General features: G+C 43.2%; 1 protein-coding gene across 1 annotated transcript in view; it reads left to right on the top strand.

Moving 5' to 3' along the window:
* The window catches only part of PTPRT (protein tyrosine phosphatase receptor type T), a 764,724-nt gene that overhangs the window by 315,472 nt on the left and 429,941 nt on the right, over positions 1-19,311 (top strand). Inside the window, exons 5-6 of the mRNA XM_056844110.1 lie at positions 1,500-1,615; positions 3,764-3,938. Coding sequence (XP_056700088.1) covers positions 1,500-1,615; positions 3,764-3,938 — 291 coding nt within the window. The remainder of the gene's footprint in view (positions 1-1,499; positions 1,616-3,763; positions 3,939-19,311) is intronic.

Here is a 19,311-nt window from a genome sequence, read left to right as displayed (position 1 = left end):
GCTTCCTTTTTAACTCTTCAGAAGCTTCAGTATAATAGCATTATCATCAATTAAACAGACTCCATTTGATTTATTAAAGAAGAAAAGTATGGAAGATACCAACTGCCAACATAGTGTGCTGCACATATGCTGTGAAGCAGAATAGTTTTGTATCAAGACCACTCCATTTCAAGTGACAGATATATGACCCTGTCTTGGACAATTGCTAGTACATCAATAAATTGTGACATGGATAAAGTACTGAACAGCTAAAAGGGATAGCCTGGCATTATTTCTCTCAGTTGACTAGACTTGGTGCTTCAAAACCATGGGGAATAGGGCTCACCAAATATCAGCTTACTTTTTATTAAAAATATACCAACTATAATGTTGCTGTGTCAGACTAGCTATTCTTTGCTAAAAGAGGGAAAAAAGGTAAAGGTCCCTGTGCAAGCACCGGGTCATTCCTGACCCATGGGGTGGTTTGCCAGTGCCTTCCCCAGTCATCTTCCCTTTACCCCCAGCAAGCTGGGTACTCATTTGACTGACCTCGGAAGGATGGAAGGCTGAGTCATCCTTGAGTCGGCTACCTGAAACCAACTTCCGTCGGGATCGAACTCAGGTCGTGAGCAGAGCTTGGACTGCAGTACTGCAGTTTACCACTCTATGCCACGGGGCCCCTGCTAAAAGAGGAATAAAGCCTCTTTTCTGAGAGAAAACTTGGAGAGATTAGATACAGCCTACAGATTTTGCACTGCCTGACCCTAGTTTATGACAATGGCAGTTGACCTATTCGGTGGGTGCTGTTTCAATTAAATCAGAACAAGCATTGTGAAGATGTTCTGGGAAATTGACTTGTTTACAGAGAAGGGCATTTGCTGCAGTTACCAGTTCACCTAAGGCAGATACATCAATATTGGGGAATCAGTTTGTTCGCCCTCCTCTCCAAGAATGAGCAGGCACGGATTACTGGCTTCCAGAGCCCCTGATTCGACACTATTGAATTCAGTGTAAACTTACAGACTACATGTCATTTTCTTAAATAAAAAAAAGTATCCCTTTAATGTGCAAGTAGCAGCTGGGAGTTTTCTGAAGTCTTCGTGAAAATGTCTGCTCAGGATTGCTATGAAAATGTCTTATAGTACTGTGAATTATTTTCTCTTCCATAAAAGGCATGTGTTTTTTGGCTTGCTTTGAGGGCAGGTTAGAAATCTAAATAGATAAATAACATAAACCTGTTCTTGGGAGATGTTAATGCTTTTTTAGAAGTGTGATGTCTGCTCCAAGATAGTCAACACTTTAGTTTTCTGGCCTGGGCTAAAACATGGAACTATATTGTATGAAAACCAACAAACTCTAGATTGCTAAACTGCTTTGCTCAGTTCTATGATTCTAATTGTATGGTTCATGGGAAACTGAATCTATTTGTTTAAAACGGCTGACTTTCACAACGTACTCCTCTGCTACAATAATGTACTGTGCTGCTCTACCCAGGTAATATTTTTTTTTATTTTTGTTAGGAAAAGCTCCTCACTTCCTACGGCTTCAAAATGTGGAGGTTAACGTTGGACAGAATGCAACATTCCAGTGTGTTGCAGGAGGAAAGTGGTCTCAGCATGACAAACTGTGGCTACAGGTAAAATGGACACACTGCCTCATTTTGTTTGTTTTTCAAAGGCTCCAAAGCACTTGCAGTGCTCTGTAAATTCAAGGGTCTTTCAGTTCTTTTTCTAAAAACAGAAGAATGCTCTGCAGTAGTGGGACATTTCTGTGCGCCTATGGAAAAATTCCCTTCATTCAAAAGGACGGAACACAAGGACGGACCACACCCGCATGTTTTCAGCCACATTCCTGGCATTTTAAAATGGTACCCTGAAAGAATAATTCAAGTGAACACGTTAAGCATCTGGACACGTTACACAAAATAAACAGCTTTAAATAAACATACACAGTATTCCTCATTAATTTCACTTGCAAAATCTGATCATGCAGACTTGGGGTAGGGTTGCCAGGTCCCTCATTGCTACTGGCCAGAGGTTTTTGGGGTGGAGCCTAAAGAGGGCGGGGTTTCGGGAGGGACTTCAATGCCATAGAGTCCAATTGCCAATGTAGCCATTTTCTCCAGGTGAACGGATCCCTATCGGTTGGAGATCAGTTGTAATAGCAGGAGGTCTCCAGCTAGTACCTGGAGGTTGGCAACCCTAACTTAGGGTTTGGGTCAAGGTCTGGCAATGGACAAACAGGGCTATAAAAGTTATGGAGTCAGGGTTGGTGTAGGAAGAGGAAGGGAGAGGGGAGCATTCAACAATGCTTTATATTATTATGTTCACAGAGATACCTTGTGTATTTAACTTGCATGTGAGGGTTTCAGCTGCATGTGTGGTTTTGTCTTGCACCACAATAATGAGTACCAGAAACTTGATCAGTGTTATATTATATGCTATGGTATGCTGCATGATTGCCTGCTTGGAGATTTAAAGGATATGTACTCATATTTTGGGTGCTCGTTTTACCAATCATTCATAGTTGACATGAATAATAAGACTAAATGAAAATTCCCAAAGCAATTTGACTGTAGTAGCTGTGCTGGAATTCAGATTTTTACCAATCATTCATAGTTGACATGAATAATAAGACTAAATGAGAATTCCCAAAGCATTTTGATTGTCGTAGCTGTGCTGGAATTCAGATTTACCTCCCAGTCATGTGAGGTCATGCTAAATAATGGCACAGAGTTCCATCAAACCTATGGCCTGATTGTATAGCCTATACTCAGACACACTCTTTTAAAAAAATCATGCAAGATTATGAGTTTCGAGTCTGGCCCCTAGTGTCTTGAGGCATTGCTACAGTGCCAGGAAGAAATTAAAATCATGCATCTTGGCCACTGGGTGTCCTTTGATGCTCCATAAATTATACATTGTGGAATTCTTGGGGTGGGGGGAGCAAATTCAGACTTTTCTTATTAATGGCAATTTTTCATTTATACAGAAACTTTATGCTTCAGTACTAAAGGCAAATAATTGCCAAACGCTAACACAATTTATCCCTGACCTGGATGGCCCAGGCTAGCCCAATCTCATCAGGTGTCAGAAGCTAAGCCAGGTCAGCCCTGGTTAGTTTTTGGATGGGAGGCCATCAAGGAATACCAGGGTTACTATATAGAGGCAGGCAATGGCAAATCACCACTGCAAGCCTCTTGCCTTGAAAACCCTATGGGGTCACCATAAGTCAGCTGCAACTTGGTTGCACAAAAAAAAAAATTCCAATTTATGGTGGAGTATTACGAGAGTCAGTGTGGTATAGTGGTTAAAGTGTCGGACTAGGATCTGAGAAACCCATGTTCAAATCCCCACTCTGCCATGGAAACTTTCTGGGTGACCTTGGGCCAGACACACACTTTCCCCTTCAACCCTGGAAAGTATTTGGATGGGAGACCTCCAAGGAATACCAGGGGCGTGACGCGGAGGCAAGCAATGGCTTATTTTTTTAGAAATCAAAGAAATAGAGCAGTTTTTAGAAATCATTTTGTGGAAAGATGGTCTTTGTTTACTGTGTTTGCAGAGTTAAATTGAGTGATGACATGTATGGATTCAACCATTGTAAGCATTTTTTGAGGATATTCAGTTTGTTTTGTTACATATGGTTATTTCAGGGGGGGGGATTAAAAGCCCACAAACTGTGTATGCTACTAAAAATGTGAAAAGGTATGAATCAAAGAGACCCCATACAAGATCATGTTATAATTATTTCATGTTGCTTCTCCCTCTGTTCCTTCTGGCAGCAGTGGAACGGCAGAGACACAGCCCTAATGGTCACCAGAGTGGTAAACCACAGGCGTTTTTCTGCTACGGTCAGCGTTGCAGACACCTCGCAGCGCAGCATTAGTAAATACCGATGTGTCATCCGCTCCGATGGTGGATCAGGGGTTTCAAACTATGCAGAACTAATAGTAAAAGGTAAGCCGTATCTAATAACATATTTTTGTTGTCCTTTCCTGTATCTGTATAAACACAAAAATTTCTTAAGGAGACCTTTTCTGCACTGAGCTATTACATAGAGCCAATGATTCCAAACTCTGAGCTGAGGACATTCCAGAAGTCTCTTCTTTACTGCCTAAGTGCTCAGTTAATATAATTAATATTGTTGTGATAGATGAACACCAGAGTCAGGGATTTCTTTCTGTTGTGGAACCACAAATTATAGAACCTCCTCATCACAGACATTTCTCTGATGCTTAGCCTGTCGAGCTTTAAACCCCAGCAGACATTTCCCCAGTATTTCAGTTGATATCTGTTGATTATTTTTTTCAGTCATACTCCTGTTTTATTTTGATCTCTTAGCTTATTTTAGTAGAATGCTGCTCATTTGACAATTCTATCATAAAACTTTATAATTATTTTTAGAAATTTATTCAAATAACTATTTTTTTTAAAAAAAATATTGGCCCTGCCTGCTTGATTTAGATGATGTGGGAGTTTCATCCTTGACCTGAGGAAAGCACTCCAACATTGCACTCCAACATTTCAAACAGAACTGCTTTAGATCCCTGTATCCCTGTATTTAGATCCCTGTCCTTAAACACTGGCATTTTGGTCTTGTTGCTGTTGTCATCCTCCAGAGAGACTTTAATAACTCACAGTCAGGTATACTGGCGATCTTGACAGTTCCAGCACTACATAAAAACATCACACCATACTTATTTCCTCAAAAGCTGTTGACATCTCTCTGAATAACAGTGCCTGAAAGCTTTGCCATAGGATTAAGATGACTGCTAACCATTCATTAGGCATTTACAAATATACTATAGTATATGGGCTCTTCTTTCATGGAGAACAATTTTCCTTTGGCCTCCTGCCACATGGTAAGCCAGTGTTGCAACATGTGTTTCCCAAGATTTCCAACAGGCTAAGCATATTTAGTAAATGGAAGCTATAAGTGGCTTTTGTAAAGGCCTATGGCTATACAAATAAATTTATTCATACTCTCCTACTCTTACTACAAGTGGCCATGTATTCAGGTAGGTAATGCTGTTATACAAGCTTTAATGTGGTCACTACACATATAGCACTATCTGGATTAATCAGAGGACATCATGTCCGGAAGTGCCTAACATATATAAAAAGGAAGGATTACTTAGCCTAAGTGAGAAGAACATCAATGGGATCAAGATGGAGAAAGAAACTGTGGGTCAGTGCTGAAAATGTTAACTGTAGCTGTCCTGACGTAATAGAACTGTAAGTTTTAATGGTGATGAATGGCCACCATGTAGACAAGACACTGATAGATTTGACATGGGGACTAAACATGGAAAGGTGGAAAAGTCATTGTGGTAGATAGTGCTGATAAAGAGGTCAAGGTAATTAAGTGTCCATTAAGTATTATTTTGCCAAGACTAGCTTTTATTTTCTCCCCCCCCCCCCACATTGATCAGGTAAATTTATGAGTGCTTGATGTGAGGTTAGTCTAATGAAGTACTGATGTCCCTTTGGTATTGTATGGATCAGTGCTTCTGGAAAGGTCTAACTAATTTGTTGAGGATAATATTAAATTTGCAGTGATGTGCATGCACAGAACTTGAAATGAAAGCAAATTGGAATTGCTTAATTCTAAAGAGCTGTTTATTGAATTGCACTAATGCACTTGGATATACATTGAATTAGTCAGTAATTGAAGTCTACCTCAATTGACAATCTTGTCCATAAACATACTACATCAAGACAAACCAAATGGTTGGATACAGGTATGGTTTCAGAACAACAGAAGCAGAAATCGTGTATTTTTTAATATGCTGGACCAAGACCATAATACTTCATGAAACACTAGGTATTGTATCAAAGCTATCAATATAAAATTATATATGATGTGCTCTGGAGAAGTTAAGTACAACAGAATTTGCAATAAGCAGAATGAAGAAGAAGAAGAATTGGTTTTTATATGTCGACTTTCTCTACCACTTAAAGAAGAGACAAACCGGCTTACAATCACCTTCCGTTCCCCTCCCCACAACAGACACCCTGTGAGGTAGGTGAGGCTGAGAGAGCTCTAAGAGAGCTGGGACTAGCCCAAGGTCACCCAGCTGGCTTCATGTCTAGGAGTGGGGAAACCAACCCGGTTCACTGGATTAGCGTCCATCCCTCAAGTGGAGGAGTGGGGAATCAAACGCGGTTCTCCAGATTAGAGTCCACTGCTCCAAACCACCGCTCTTTTTTATATATATATAGTAAATTTTATTGCTTTTTCCATAAAGTTGATACAATAATCCCATTCGATATGCCATCTAGCTTATTTTTCCATATATAAACATTAATAATACAATGCTGAATGGGTATCTTCATAGTAAAATACATATAACAATTTGAACTTCCCCCCCAACTTCTTCTAACCCATTCTTAATCCGGTCACTTCTTTGTATCATTCTTTGTCTATCCTTCTAAAACATTATATATTTATTTTTATTTATCTATTTCTAATATCCATACAAACTCCATAACTTTGTAACCCTATTTGATATGATTAGTTAACATTAAAAATAATTAAAAATATTAATGGGGTATAAATTATTCCAAAAACTAGGATAGAACTACACATACATAACATTATCATGTAAATTGAACTTTTATTATTATTATTTCCCTACACCTCCCCTTATTCCCATTGTTTTAATACCCTCCAACCCTTCATCCCTTCTTTTTAAAAGACTTTTTCTGTCGAGGGTTTCTATTGTTCTTTTCTTGCTTTCTTGGTGTAGTCTCTTGAAGTCCATGGTGTCCAGTTGCTACATCTTGCCCAGTTGAGTCTTCATCCCGTCGCATTTCTTCTTGGTCTCTTCCTTTAATTGGATCTGTCAGTTCTTTGTGGCTTAATAGAAATCTTTCAGCCTCAACTGGTGAATTGACCGCACATCTGCTTTGTTTATAGATGAACGTGAGTCCTTGTGGTATTAACCAGGCATACTTTATTCCATTTTTCCTCAATATCATTGTGAAGTCTTTGTAAGCATTTCTCTTTGCAACCAAGTGGTGAGGTATATCTTTCAACATTATTAATGGTAATCCATCTACCAAAAGAGGACTATCATATTGGATTTGCATGATTGTATTCCTCATTTTGAGATCAAAAAAGGCAATCACAATCTCTCTAGGTGTTGATTTCTGTATTTTTGGTGACAGGGGAACTCTGTATATTTTGTCTATTGCATAGTTTAATTTTTGATCATTTAACTGGAAAATGTCAGCAAGTGATTTTATCATAGTCTCTCTGGTGTCCCCATATTTTTCCGCGAGATTGCATAATCGTAGATTTGATTCTCTCGATTTCATATCCAAAAGTGCTATCTGGTCCTTCAGAATCCCTCCTTGTATTTGTAGGTCTCCAATTTGTTTCTCATTATCTTTGGTTTCCTTGTAAAATTCCTTTTGTTCCTCCTCCACTTTTGTTATGGTAATTTCCATCTTATTCATGTCTATTTTTAATACCTTCACTTGTTCTTTAATTGACTTAATCTCATTCATAAGATTGTCAAGTTTCTGGTCAAGTAGTTGAGTCATATGCTGTGTTTGATGTTGGATTTGCTTGTTAAGTGTTTCAGTTTGCTGCATCAAAAGTTCCTCCACTCTTTTGTAATCCATGGTTCCCTGTAGAATTAGTTGTATTGGTGGTCAGTATTGATGTAACACTCACCATTGAGTTTCAAGAGTCTTCTAGTTACATCCAGTATTTCTCACTGAGTCTCCTCGTTCTCACAATAAAACGTGGCAGGAAGGCTCAAAAGCGAAAGTATTTCAAATCGGAGATAAAACTTCTTCCCTCCCCCTTCTGCCTCGGAGTCTTCAGTTGCTGCGTGCAACGTCACTCAAATCCTTAGTTGTTATGTCTACCCGCAAGAAAGATTTATAATCCGCAGTCCGGTTGGTGATTTTACTTGCTTATTATCAAGTTATCTCATGGTCTTGGGAGGGGGGGATGCGGGTGTACAGCTAGTTTAAAGAAACTCCTCCGTCTCTCTTTTTTTTTAAAGCAAACAAAAGAAGTTCTTGGCACTTACAGGTCTCAGATGTTGGGGTTTCTGATGATTAAAATAATTCAATAGCTGGTATTTGGTAGAGGAAATCTGGTCCCGATTCCATTAGAGGCGCTCGCAGCGATGGTCCTCCCTCAGCCGAGCGGGACAGCATCCAAACTCCCCCGGGGTACGTTCCCAGGGGAGAGTTTGGGAGTCAAACCGCACTGGTCGGCAGCAGGAATTGCCTGCTCCACATTCCACCTTTTAGGAACGTGGTCGAGTCACTGAAAGTGACTCGTTTCCAAAGCGCCTCCTGGTTCTCTCAAGAGCTCTTGAGAGAAGTTGCGATCAGATCAGCCATCTTGCCGGAAGTCCAAACCACCGCTCTTAACCACTACACCACACTGGCTCTTTGATGACAAGCTGTATCATCTGTAGGTGGCTAAATACTTGGGAAAAACTCTGTCTGTGCATACCAGGAGACATGGATGCATAAGTAAAGAACAGCTGGGTGAAGTGGAAACCCAAAATAAAAATGATTTCCAGGAGTCCCTTTAATCTATTTGACAGGCCCATGTGATAAGCATTTATAGAAAATGAAGGTTGTCATTGGTCCGCTGCTGGGAATCAGAAGTTAAGTAAAGAAGAGCTGATTCATTTTAACAACTGTTCCTTTAAAAATCAGTCAGTCTTGATGCCGTTGGTACATCATTTCAGTTCTGCCTTGGCAAATGTAAGGTATTTGCTTCAGTAACTACTGGAAATTGTACTTCTGGTGTAAGTTATATGAATAATTACTGAATAGTGCTTGTTGCATGGGATACAAGCTCAAAAAGTATGTTCACAACTTGGAGCTATCTGTAGGACAAGACTGTGTGGCTTCTGCATGCATATAGGACAAGATAGCTTTTTAAGTGCCTCAGGAATACCAGCCTGTCCTCCCAAGTTTGCAGAAAACCCTACCTTCATTTTTCTTTTCTTTTTTTGGCCATGTTCAGAAATAGATATACAATTATTATTTTTTATTTGCTATGGTATTATGTTCTTTCATTGGACTTTTCTGCCGTTCCCAGACTTTATCTATCAGATAATTTAAATAAAATATGAACTTTTATTTTCAAGAGGCAGGTGTATAGTGGAAATCACAGATTTTCTTTTGAGGAGTCAAGAACAAAGGTGGAAGAAGAGATGAGAAAGCTAGTTCAGGGTTTCCACTGCTAGGGTTAAAGGCTTCAGTGTTCAGGAGCCCCTTCTTTCCTCCTGCTGAGCATCCTTTCCCTGCACTCATGTCCCTCGCCCTGTCTTTCTGTTTTAGTCAAACTGTCCTTGAGGCAGAGGCTCAGAAGCTTGCAAATTCTCAACCATACAGGTTTGTCCAGTTAAAAAAAAACCCCACGATAAACCCTTTCTTATGTTTCATGGACCATATAAAGTACATGATTAAGAATTCTGAGCTACCTCCTTGACCTAACACTGATTATGCTATAAGACATTTTTCACCCTAACCTCTTTTTTAAAACTTCTAATCTATTTTCCTTTGTTGCATGTCACTGCAGTTTCAGCTGGTGAATACTGACATGTAGTTTCTCTTTCCTCAGTGGAATTTTGGTTCTGTTCTAGAAGTGTGTGCTTCAAAATCTTTCATATGAATTTTGTTTCAGGATTTCAGTGAAGGTGGGCTTTTCATTGCCCTGATTTTTGTGGAGTGTTGTTACTGGATGAGGATTCTGTTTCAGGTCTTTTTTCCCCATAGATTATGGAATTTCAGAAATTTCATTATTTTTCTCCCCCACCCCCATTTGCCTCTCAGGTATGGAAAGGGGGGAGGGAGAGACAGGAAGCACACCACAACTAACAGCTGCTTGGTTGGCAGTGCATGTGCTCATGACATTTTTAAAGGGCCATTGTTTTCTCTGGGAAGATCTGTTCTCTAAATTCAGGGGGGCAGGTCTACCCAAATAGAAAATAATGGCTGTTTAAAATTTTAAGGATACATACTCTGCCAAACATGCTAAATAATGGGCCACAGACCTGGTGTCCAAAGTGCTGATGTCCGGAGACCATGTCTACCACTCTTTAAAAGTGACATTATTTTCCATGGATGATGGACCTGGTCTCTGGACTCTGGATGCCAGGAGTACTAGCATTATGTAGCACTCCTCTCAACTGCTTGGTGACCCATGTGACCTTTAAAATTTTCAAAGACCATTAGTTTCTGTGGGATGGACTTGCCCTCTGCTGTTCAGGGGCCAGGTCTTCCCATAGAAAATAATGGCCTTTTAAAACAGAAGGAGTAGGAGTAGGAGTTGGTTTTTATATGCCAACTTTCTCTACCTTTTGAGGAGATTCAAACCTGCTTACAATCGCCTTCTCTTCCTCTCCCCACAACAGACACCCTGTGAGGTAGGTGGGGCTGAGAGAATTCTGAGAGAACTGTGACTGGCCCAAGGTCACCCAGCTGGCTTCATGTGGAGGAGTGGGGAAACCAACCCGGTTCACCAGATTAGAGTCCACTGCTCATGTGGAAGAGTGGGGAATCAAACTCGGTTCTCCAGATTAGAGTCCACCGCTCTTAACAGCTATACCACACTGTCTCTCTCAGGTGCTGCCAAACAATTGTTTGTTGGGGTGCTGCCAAACAATTGTTTGTTGGGGGTGTTTCTTGTTTCTTCCTCCCCCATTCCTGCATCTCCCCAAACCCTAAATGCTCTTGAAATTCCAGGAAATAAATTATCATTACTCTTGGAATTTGGGAGTATTTGGGTCATCTTGGATATCCCCAAGCCACAAACCGCTAATTTCATCTCAGGTATGTCTGAACATACCTTGATGTTTTGATCTTTTGATATGCAGTAAAAAAAAAAAAATCATTGCTCAAGTCTTACCTCCAGTTCTTTACATACTAGTAGTAAAACATGGCATTGTGTATCTGTGTTCATTTTGTGAACTTTGCTTGTTGTTTTCCACAGTAGTCAACTTTCCAAGACTGCAATCCTAAGCATGCTTGCTTAGAAATGGGATCCACCTTCAATGGGAAGGCTTACTTATGGCTTACTCTTGGGTGCAGCTGCTCTGATAATGCACATGTTGCTGATATGGTTGCACATTAATTCAGTTGCAAAGCTGGAAAGAACTGCTGAGAATCCTTTTTTCTTCTGCTGTTGTTTTCTTCTCAGCAAATGTACTGGATCATCAAGTAGTAATGCTGTTAATTTTTGCTAGCTTGCAGGTTTGATTTGGCTATTTCTGCCTGGATATTCCTTCCCTCTTTGTGGCTCAGACTCATTAGTCTTTAGCTTTAGTATTATTCTTTAGCTTTATCTCTGCTCACCAACTCCATAGCTTGCTGTGTTTGCAATATGTAATGATAGCTTGAATACTGAATGAACTCCTGCCTCCTGCCAAAAGTGGCAGTAATACTGGATGGACCAACAGCAAGAGTGATCACCTTTTTTGTTGACTCAAAATTAGATTTATAATAAATGTCATACCCTGCCTTTCTTCACAACGGGGACCCAAAGTAACTTGTGCTGTTCTCTCCTCCATTTTATCTTCACAATAACCCTATGAGGCAGGTCTGCCTGAAGCTGTGTGACTGGCCCAAGGTTAGCTAGCAACTCCCCAGCCTGGTTCACGATACACTCCTAAGTTATTTCTTTGCTGGTAACATTACTGCATCAGCTTGCACTCCAAGTTCAGAGAGATCTTGTTCTGATTTTCTTCCTGCTCTCCAGGCTCTGAATCTTTCCCAGATGCCCTCAGGCTTACAAATAACACAGGTAAGGCATACAAGGGGAAAGAACATGGGGGCACAAAGTAGCAGAGGGACATTGGTATGACAGTGTCAGGTATAATTAGTTCCCCAACTTCTTTCTTCTTATACTACTTCAGGTTGTATTAAGAATTTGGGTTCACCTATATGATGTTCTCAAATGGGGATGGGACAGAATTGATAGGACTTCATATATAAAAAGTACATATTCTGTATGATCAACTAGGACACAAGAAATGGAATCTCTTTTTGCCAACTATAAGAATGACCCCCCCCCCCATGGGAATTGCACTGTATTTTCTGCTTCAAGAAAGTAGACTCAGTCTGTAGCATCTGAATGTATAGTTGGCTATGGGAAGTTAACTGTGGGTTTGATGTGCTGTGTAATAAGGTTGTTCCGTTTCACCTCTCTGTGCACACATGGGTGTAATATTTTATTTTATGTGTAATCTGCCTATAAAGGTTGTAGTGCTCAAGAAATTATTCACCCCACCAAGAAGGCTACTTCTGTTCTTTCATAACTGGAAGGAGGGAATCTATCTTTCTCCTGCTCTTATTCTGTCATCGTAGGGAAGTGCTGTGGCCAAATACTGGATTAGCCTTGCATTGTTTGGGCAGATGGAATGTGGTAGAGGGGGTGGAATGTACTTTTCATATTTGCACTATGTGTGTGTGTCAAGTCACAGCCAACTTATGGCGACCCCTTTTTTTTGGTTTTCATGGCAAGAGGCTAACAGAGGTGGTTTGCCAGTGCCTTCCTCTGCACAGCAACCCTGGTATTCCTTGGTGGTCTCCCATCCAAATACTAACCAGGACTGACCCTGCTTCACTTCTAAGATCTGATGAGATCAGGCTAGCCTGGGCCATCCAGGTCAGGGCATTTGTACTATACCATGAATTAACTCCCAAGTACCACAGGCAGAGCTCTGTTGATAGAATGGTGGTGGAAAGTGCCATCAAGTCACAGCTGATTTATGGCCACCACCCCCCACTAGGGTTTTCAAGGCAAGAGACGTTTAGAGGAGGTTTGTCATTGTCCGCCTCCACATGGGCTGAGAGAGTCCTGAGAAAACTGTGACTGGCCAAGGTCACCCAGCAGGCTTCATATGGATGATAAAAGGATAAAATGACTGTTACTTCACAATTCTACTTTCCAACATACATAATTTTAAGTGGCTTGTGGTAACTAGTGTTGCATAAAGAACCAACATTATTTTTATCAAACATTTTGAAAATGCATTTCATTGATGACGTTGAGGAAGGTGAGTTGGCTCCTGTTCCACCTTGCCCCTAAAATGTTGTGTATGTTCATCAGTGTATCTAATTCTCAGTGTGGCCAGTCTGTGGATACTTAAATCGAGAGGCTGGGGCTGTGACAGGTTTGTGACCGGCCGGGAGGCGCAGATCTATTTAAAGCCCCGCCCCCAGCCCTGCCGGGACTCCCGGCAAGGCTGGAAGGGGGGGTCTGGAAGGGTCTGGAGGTCTGGGGGGGGTCTGGTCTTGCCAGCCCCCCGCCAGCTATGCCGGGAGTCCCGGCAGGGCTGGGGGGGTAGGCTTTAAATAGATGTGTGCCTCCCGGCCGGGAGGCACAGATCTATTTAAAGCCCCGCCCCCCCAGCCCTGCCGGGACTCCCAGCAAGGCTGGAAGGGGGGCTCTGGAAGGGTCTGGGGGGTCTGGGGGGGGTCTGGTCTTGCCAGCCCCCTGCCAGCCCTGCCGGGAGTCCCAGCAGGGCTGGGGGGGAAGGCTTTAAATAGATTTGTGCCTCCCGGCTGGGAGGCACAGATCTGTTTGAAGACCAGCCGCGTGCCCCCAGGGAGGTTCCCTGGAGGCGCACGGCGGGCCCTTTAAATAGATCTGGGGGAGTCACGGCAGGGCTGGGGGGGCTTTAAATAGATCTGTGTCTTCCAGCCGTTAGGCGCAGATCTTGAAGACCCGCCGTGCGCCTCCGGGAGCTTCCCTGGAGGCACAAGGCGGGCCCTTTAAATAGATCTGCGCCTCTCAGCTGGGAGGCGCAGATCTGTTTAAAGGGCCCCCCGCGGGCCTTCAGGGAATCCCCCTGAAGGCATGTGGGGGGCCGAATTTCCCCCCAAACTCCGGATCCCCCCGAATTTCCGGGGATCCGAAGCGGGGGAGTTCGGACTTCGGCACGGCCCGAATAAAAACGGGCCGAATTCAGCCGAATCCGAACTATACCGATTTTTTTTCAACAGCCCTAATTGATAGACCTTCTCCAAAGATGTAGATTCCACACTGAAGCAAAGAATAAACACAACAGTACTCAGAAGGTGGATGCTAATTAATACCTTAGGTCCCCAATCTTTTTTGAGCCTGTGGGCACCTTCAGAATCCTGAAACAGGGTGGTGGACTGACACAACCACCAATGGCTTCCATAGGAGGGAGAGCCAACCACAGTATGGCTACTTAGCGTTGCCAGATACCAGGCAATGGCGGGTGAGTTTTTTGAGGAATGTGCTAGAGTGTCCCCATCACTTCTGGAAGTGATGCTGATTCCCCCCCCCACCAGCCCCACCACAATGAAGGTTTTTAAGCAGAGACTAAATGGCCATCTGTCAGCAATGCTGATTGTATGACCTTAGGCAGTTCATGAGAGGCAGTTCATGAGAGGGAGGGCATCTTGGCCATCTTCTGGGCATAGAGTAGTGGTCACTGGGGGAGGTAGTGTGGGGGAGGTAGTTGTGAAATCCCTGCATTGTGCAGGGGGTTGAAATCGATGACCCTGGTGGTCCCTTCCAACTCTATGATTCTATGATTCTAAGCTCCCACCGGTGGTTGCTGCAGGAGGTGGAACCAAGCACATAGAGGAATCCCAAGTACAGGGAAGAAGAGAGGGGCAATTTAAAACATACACTGGCAAAGGGGAGTGAGAGAATAAAACCAACACTGTGGTGGCCACTGAGACAATGCCATTTTAATCTGCCCAGCCAATTGGATCTCCAGTGGCCCATCAGAAGCCCTGCTGGTCCAGAGCCCATGTGACTCCACTCACTTTATAAAAGCACTTGATGGGCACCAGGAAAGATGTCTGCAGGCACCATAGCACCCATGGGCTCCATGTTGGGAGGCCCTGCCCTAGTATTTCTAATATTTCTCTTAACTTCTGGTATTCCCATGTAGTAGTTTACAGGAGTGCAAGGCAACAGCAAAGGATGAGCAATCAGAAGGAAGCTCCACCAGTACAAGCTCCCTGTGGAGCAGAGGCTCCTCTGGTGTAAAGGCCTCCTGGAGGGGGAGGGCTTGCTCAAGAGTAGGTGCAGGGAAGTGGGACTCCTCTTAGGTAAAAGCCACCTTAAGAGGAAGGGCTGGCTCAAGAGTGGAATGGGGTGGGGAAGAGATAAGAACAAGGAGTGGTCAGGAGAAGAGGGATAAAAAGGCCCAGCTGAAGGACCTTAGGAAGTAGCTGATTGATGGCTGGGAGAAGGCTGGGGAGCAGACAGTCTTGGGGCCTTTGCAGACAGGAAGGAAGCAGGCCTCCTGAAGCCTCAGAAGTTGGCAGTCCTGGCCCCAAGAGCAGCTGCTAGGAGGAACTTTGCATGCCTGACCCAGGCAGATGACCTACCGTGACTTAACCCTGAAGGGAGGGTGCAGCTGCCAGGGCAGGAGCGAAAGTGCCTGGGAGAAGGACACAGGTTGGAGGAAGTGGCCCTAGCAGTGAGGTGTAAACAGGTGGACGCTAGGGGTTGTGAAATGGCTGGGCCACAGGGTGATAGTAGACCTCTGGAGTTGGTGATGTAAAGGAACCAAGCCATTAAAGTACAAGCTTCATAGTCCTAGTGTGTTGCCTAATCTCTGGCAATGTGCAGAAAAGATGGCTGCTCCCCAGGGGGACTTGGCCCCTGGTGGCTTCACACTATGTCAAAAATCACAATCTCAAACACACACACACACACACACACACACACAAAACAACTCTGATTTGTGTGCCATAAAATGGTGTTAATGAATACTTCATGCAAACATTTTTGCATACCTTTTCAGGTATCCATTCTTTACAGAGGTGAAGCCTATATGAGAAATAAAGAATTATTTAATGCGCTCTCTCTCTTGCATTCTCTCTCTCACACACACACACACGCACATTCTCTCTCTCTCTCGCGCGCGCATTCTCTCTCCCGCATTCTCTCTCTCTCTCTCTCGCATTCTCTTGTGCACACACAGAGTAACTGAAAAGCAGCCGGGTTACAATACTGTATTGGGAAACTTTTCATATGCAGTTGGCTAACATTTTAGGTCTAAGCCCAGCTTTGCTTAATTATTCTATTGCTTGTCAAAATTGTCTAAATGCAAAACCTGAGATGAGTATGTAGAGATGATTAATGTGGGAATTAGCATAAATTGACTTGGATTTGTGAGCAGGTGATTCAGGGTTTTGAATGAATATCCACTGAACATAAAGCTGAAAAATGCCAGTTCAAATTTTGACTTGGAACTTGAGTGTGATGGTTGGAAAGAATGATTCACTGCAGGCTAGATGTAACATACTCTCAACTGTCATTTTGAGTCCACCTTCAGGAACACAATGTACAAAGCTATGTTTACGGACCTCATCTGCATATTTCCATATCTGAAGCCTACTGGCCCTAAGTAGATGTTTAATACTTGTCTTTGTGGCTTGCCACTTCTCAAAATAACCTCCCACGTTGTGCTGAATTGTTGAAGCATTTTCAGAAACATTCTTTCATAACTCAGGAGAAATATATCCAGGCGTGGGGCACAGATGTGCCCTCATAAATCTGTTGCATATGTAAAGAGTAGTTGCATGTTATGGTTTTAGACGAGAGAGCTACTTGTAGGGATAACTTAAAATCATACTGGAACAGGCTTTCAGTTTTCTCATAAATGCAATGAACCATTTCAAGATCTTTGCTCACACATGCCCTGAAGCTATGAATGAGATACAAAATAGAGTGCTTCCCATAAAAACCTCAAGGAATGCTCATATTTTTCCAGGCTTAGCTGACGAAAGACTTCGAGAAGACTGCCAAAAGAAGCTGGAAGTTACTGTTAGAAAACTGGTCACAATTTTTTTATCTTAGCAGCTTCACTGTCTTGCACTGAAATCTGACTCTGTATCTGTCAGGGCTTGGATTTTCTGCCAATTTATATCTCTGCATCTGCTTTGAGACTTGTCCTCTCTTGGTTTTCCCTGAGTGCTTTCTTGTCTTCCCTGATCTTCTTGGATTCAACCTTTTCTCCTTCCGCACCAGACACAGTCTACTGGAACCAGGTCGACCCCAGAGAAAACTTTCCATTTGTACCGTCTGTTGCTCTGCATCAGTAATTTACCCCAGGTCATCCACACTGAACCAGAAAGGAACACCGACTCAGTAGGTTATCTGAACCCTTGACTCCACCTTCTACTGTGTCAGACCCTTGTTTCATCAAGGTCAGCACTGCCTACTCTGACTGGCAGCAGCTGTGGAAAACACTGAGCTGCAACCTTTCCTGAAAGTATGCTAAACCAAATTAAATGGTTTGGGGCACAGTATACAATGGCTTAAGGACCGGTGGCATTAAACATGGAAATCAATATATAATATGGCCCATGAACAGTGGAGAAATTGTTTATACATCCAGTTGTTTTTAATCATCTGTTCCCATGGGCCATTAGCCAGGGGGGATGCTTGACCCCCAAGCTTTCTAGGCTCCACCCAACATGTCTACAGGCTGCCTCGATTCAGTCCCAGCATCGAGCTGAACAGCTCTTAGAGGGGGACCCTCCTGTGATTTGATGTTGCCCTCAGGGTTGTTGCTAGCAAAATTTCTGTACAGGGGAGAGAACCAGGTTTTAATAAGTTATTATGATGGTAATTATTACTGTGGTGAATGAGCCAACTTACAGTGAAAGGAAGCATCATGCAATGCTCTATTCTGTATATAAACTTTGGCCTGACATACACATGCAGCACAATAAGGTGATAAAAAAAAAAAATTCTGAGGCGATAGAATGGGCTGTATCAATTCATCAGGGCAGGAGGTTGCATTTGTAATCATAGAATCATAGAGTTGGAAGGTACCACCAGGGTCATCTAGTCCAACCCCCTGCACAATACAGGAAATTCACAACTACCTCCCACCCCCCTGGTGACCCCCTACTCCACGCCCAGAAGATGGGCAAGATGCCCTCCCTCTCATGATCTGCCTAAGGTCATAGAGTCAGCATTGCTAACAGATTGCCATCTAGCCTCTGCTTAAAAACCTCCAAGGAAGGAGCGCTTACCACCTCCCGAGGAAGCCTGTTCCACTAAGGAACTGCTCTAAGTGTTAGAAAATTCTTCCTAATGTCTAGACGGAAACACTTTTGATTTAATTTCAACCCGTTGTTTCTGCTCCGACCTTCTGGGGCAACAGAAAACAACTTGGCATCCTCTTCCATGCTCCCCCATGGAGAAAAACTCCCTACAAATCAAATACAGCAATGGTAGGGAGAAAACATGTGTCTTAACCTTGTGCCTGCTCTGCTAGTTTTCCACTTACAGGGAGATATAAAGGGAATTTTGAAGGTGGTATAGGCCATTCTACCACCTAGCAGCACTCTGACAACTCACTGCCAATTCTGTTGCATAGACCAGGCCTCAGTCTGGTCCTGCACATTATGTGCCCCTTCTGTCCCATTGCTAGGGTTACCTGCTCTAGGTTGGAAAATACCTGGATATGGAGCCTGGGGATAGCGGGATTTGGGGAGGGGAGGGACCTCAGTGAAGTATAATGCCCTAGTGTTCACCTTCTAAACATGCTATTTTCTCTAGTGGGAACTTATTTGTGTAACCTGGAGACCAGATGTAATTCCAGAAGATCTCCAGCCACCACCTGGAGACTAGCAACCCTACCAGCTTGGGAAGGGGCTGTGGCTCAGTGGTAGAACATCTGCTTGGCATGCAGAAGGACCCAGGTTCAACCCCCAGCATCACCAGTCAAAGGGACTAGGCAGGTAGGTGATGTGAAAGACCCCTGCCTGAGACCCTGGAGAACCGCTGCCGGTCTGAGTAGACAATACTGACTTTGATGGACTAAGCGTCTGATTCAGTATAAGAAGAAGAAGAAGTGTTGGTTTTTATATGCCGATTTTCTCTACCACTTAAGGGAGAATCAAACCTGCTTACAGTTACCTTCCTTTCCCCTCCCCACAACAGACACCCGGTGAGGTAGGTGAGGCTGAGAGAGTGTGACTAGCCCAAGGTCACCCAGCTGGCTTCGTGTGTAGGAGTGGGGAAACAAATCCAGTTCACCAGATTAGCCTACACTGCTCTTGTGGAGGAGTGGGGAATCAAACCCGGTTCTCCAGATCAGAGTCCACTGTTCCAAACCACCGCTCGTAACCACTACACCACGCTGGCTCCCAAGGCAGCTTTATGTGTTCATGTGTTCTTGTGTACCCATTGCATTGTCCGCAGGCATCCTCCAGCTCCTCTTGCAGCCGGTTGATTAGGCTGTTCAAGTAAATCTACAGAGGGCAGTGTTCTAGCATAGTGTGTAGGTACATTTGAGTTAGATGCAAACAGCAAAAGGATCTTGGGTTATCTGTTCTTGGATCC

This window comes from Euleptes europaea, chromosome 2 (assembly GCF_029931775.1).
Source record: "Euleptes europaea isolate rEulEur1 chromosome 2, rEulEur1.hap1, whole genome shotgun sequence".
Taxonomy (NCBI): Eukaryota; Metazoa; Chordata; class Lepidosauria; order Squamata; family Sphaerodactylidae; genus Euleptes; species Euleptes europaea.
Note: the sequence above shows the minus strand (reverse complement) of the source record. Positions and strands in the feature narration are given on the sequence as shown.